The 3154-nt window shown below is 50.3% G+C and overlaps 1 protein-coding gene across 1 annotated transcript in view; it reads right to left on the reverse strand.

The window, feature by feature from the left end:
* The window catches only part of GUITHDRAFT_115141 (hypothetical protein), a gene marked incomplete at both ends in the record, with an annotated part of 3857 nt that extends 819 nt beyond the window's left edge, over positions 1-3038 (reverse strand). Inside the window, 10 exons of the mRNA XM_005825737.1 lie at positions 41-151; positions 199-410; positions 723-771; positions 822-872; positions 919-986; positions 1026-1067; positions 1289-1334; positions 1726-2229; positions 2303-2417; positions 2470-3038. Coding sequence (XP_005825794.1) covers positions 41-151; positions 199-410; positions 723-771; positions 822-872; positions 919-986; positions 1026-1067; positions 1289-1334; positions 1726-2229; positions 2303-2417; positions 2470-3038 — 1767 coding nt within the window. The remainder of the gene's footprint in view (positions 1-40; positions 152-198; positions 411-722; positions 772-821; positions 873-918; positions 987-1025; positions 1068-1288; positions 1335-1725; positions 2230-2302; positions 2418-2469) is intronic.
* Between the last annotated feature and the right edge of the window lie 116 nt (positions 3039-3154).

The raw sequence follows: 3154 nt of genomic DNA on the forward strand, positions 1-3154 counted from the left end.
CGGCAAGGTTCCTGATACACCCACATGCTTGCTTCGATACCTCCGGGTTGGGGGAGTTCAGCAGCCCTATGAGCGGAGAGAGCCCTCCCTCCTGCACGATGCTGAGCTTGTTCTCTGCAAGCACCGAGAGCGAGTACAAACACCCAGCAGCCTGCCAGCAGTTGTCAACTCCGATGTCGCTGCCAGTCATGCACGCACCTGCTCCTGGCTCCCTTCGTCGGCACTTCGCAGCATGCGAATGAGGAGGGGGAGGCCGCCCCTCTCCACGATCTTGATCTTGTTCTCGGTGGTCACCGAGAGAGACCATAGTGCTGCTGCTGCTCCTTGCTGGGCCGTCTCCTCTGCCGATCGCAGCAGCTCCACCACGGGAGCGATGCCCTGGTCTTGCCCTACCTTGATGAGATGCTCCGCTGTGCCAACGGCTCAGGGGAGGGAGAGCAGGAGGGCGACAGCTTGGAGGAGGAGGAGGAGGAGGAGGAGGAGGCGAGAGACAATGGAGAATAAGGGGAGAAGAGGAGAAACAGGCAAAGGACGAGGAGGTGGAAAGGAGGAAGAGGAGCAACAGGAGGGAGGGGGAGTAAAATGACAACGAGGAGGGAAATGTGAAAGCACAAACCTGGAAACGTCATCGGAGTCAAAGTTCTTGGGCAACCCGAGCTTGTTCCTCTCTCCTGCACCAGATTTTCATACATCGACTTAGAGGGGAGGCGGTTGCAACAAACCAATCAGCTCGTTCAGAGCTGTCCCATCCTCCCAGTTGTCCTCCTCCTCCTGGGTATGTTTGAGCATCCGGGGTAAGAGCAACTAGAACATCGCTTCACCTTCTTCTCCATCCAACGAGGCACCGTCCCTCCCTTGATGACAGATTGCAACTGCACGGCATTAGAGGACACAACAGGACATGTTGGTTTGAATCACGTCAAAGAGTTTCTGCTCCGGATCCTCATCACTCCCTCGCTGCTCCTTCTCCACATCCTCCAACTCTCCTGAATCCTGTTCAACTTGCGCGGTTTGGCTGGCCCGACCCTCCGCGCCAAGCCCCAACATCGCCTTCTTCTTCTCGAATGCTGGGAAGAAACGTTCAACCTCCGTCTTTGAAAGCGATGAAAGCAAACGATGACAAGAGAAAGGAAGTACTCATGACAACAAGCGTTGGAACTACTCATAACAAGATTGAAATCAAACACGAGAACAAGAGTTTGAAATTGCTCATGACAACAAGACGTGAATGAGATCTCCATAACAACGGATTGGAAATCTTGGAAAACGAAGGGGTCTCTGTTTTCACCTTTTAGAATCTCTTCATCAGACGCTCCAGGTTTGATGTTCAGCGCCTGTTGCACAACATTGATCAAACAAACAAGCGACGATGAGGAAACTATTGTCTTGCCTCCCAGATGTTGTCATACTGATGTTTCTGCTCTTCTTTTTCTTCTTTTACTTCATCGGCGACCAATTTCCATATCATCTGTCAATCAGATGTCATTGACGTCTCAACTTGACCATTAACAGCACCTCCACCTCCAACCTCCCTCCAATATGTTCATCATCACCATAGCTATCTCATCATCATCTCCATCATCATCTCCATCATCATCATCTCCATCATCATCATCATCATCATCATCTCCATCATCTCCATCATCATCATCATCTCCTACACCATCTCCTCCACCATCATCTCCATCATCATCATCATCATCCCTCGATCATCATCTCCGTCACCTCTCGAGCGTCCACGTTTGTTTCTTCAGAATTTTCCATCTCGGGCCTGTTCCCTCCCTCTCTCAGCTTGACTCCCTCCTGCTTCCTCTTTTTCTCCTCTTCCTCCTCCTTCATGCTCTTGTAGACATCGTCCACCTCGTATGCTTTCGGCCGACCTCGGTTCCTCGGTCTCAGGACCTTGTCTAGGATCCTTTGATTTACCACCTCTTCATCCTCCTCATCATCATCATCATCATCATCATCATCCTTCTCCTCCTTCCCCTTTGCTTGCTCCTTTACTGTCCTCTCCTCCGCTGTCTCCTTAACTTTCCCATCTTCGTCATCATCCGGCATACCCTCCTCCTCCTCGGAAGATATCTCTTTCTGGAATTCTTCTGCTTTCTTTCGGACCACTTCCTCATCGTCTTCAAGATCCAGCAAGAAAGGAGCAGCGATGTTGCTTGGATCGAACGGAATTTGAGAGTTGAAGATGTCAGATGTCTTTTTGAAATTTTTCGCCAAGTACTGCTCGAAAGGTAAGAGGAGCAAGAACGACAAACATGCAAACAACTACACTCCAACCATGTCGTGACATCACAATCATAAGCATGATCATCATCATCATCATCTCGATCATCGCCATATCCATCATCATCCCCATCCTCGTCCTCCGCATCGTCATCTTCTTCTTCTCTTCGTCATCTTCTTCTTCTCTTTCTCCATCATCATCTCCATCATCATCTCCATCTCTATCATCAGTTTCACATGCCCCTCACGTCAATGTTCGCAAATCCCATCGGAGCTTCATCTTCCTTGAGGTTGAAAAACTTCTCTCCCAGCGACCTCCGAGCTTTGAGCTGCTGGTCTGACAATTTTTTTCGAGCGCTCTCCTCTATCGCAACCCTCAACAGCTCCTTCATGGACTTGAGATTGTCATGCTCGCCCTCACGGCCATCGCTCTCGCCGGTGTTCAACGGCTTGTCAAAGAGTCCCATCTCTTTGACCGCCTGCTGGATGGCGGGAGGAAGGCTGTTCTCGACGTATTCCAAGATCTCTTCTCTCGTCAAATCTCCCTCCTTCTGTGCTGGGTTCTCGTACTGCTCTGCTTCGGAGAACAACTCCCTCTCCCTTTCTTCGAACTTCATGTCCATCTCCTTCAACTTGGAAGTGTTCAATGATATGCCATTCTCGTCCCTCAGTATGTAGTCTGACATGGAGCTCGAGAAAGTGATGTTCGGTACACCAGGTTTCTCTGTTGTGTCAAGCTGCTGCTGATGCTGCTGCTGATGCTGCTGCTGCTGCTGATGCTGCTGCTGAGTTTTCAGCTCCTCCATTTCTTTCGTCGCTTCCTCCGTTGCAAACTCATCCTTGAACTTCTCTCGGATCCAAGCGGCACATGGTCGGTGGGAACGGACTGCTCAGGGTAAAGCTGCCAACATTTAAATTAGCC

The sequence above is a fragment of the Guillardia theta genome, assembly GCF_000315625.1.
Source record: "Guillardia theta CCMP2712 unplaced genomic scaffold GUITHscaffold_81, whole genome shotgun sequence".
Lineage (NCBI taxonomy): Eukaryota > Cryptophyceae > Pyrenomonadales > Geminigeraceae > Guillardia > Guillardia theta.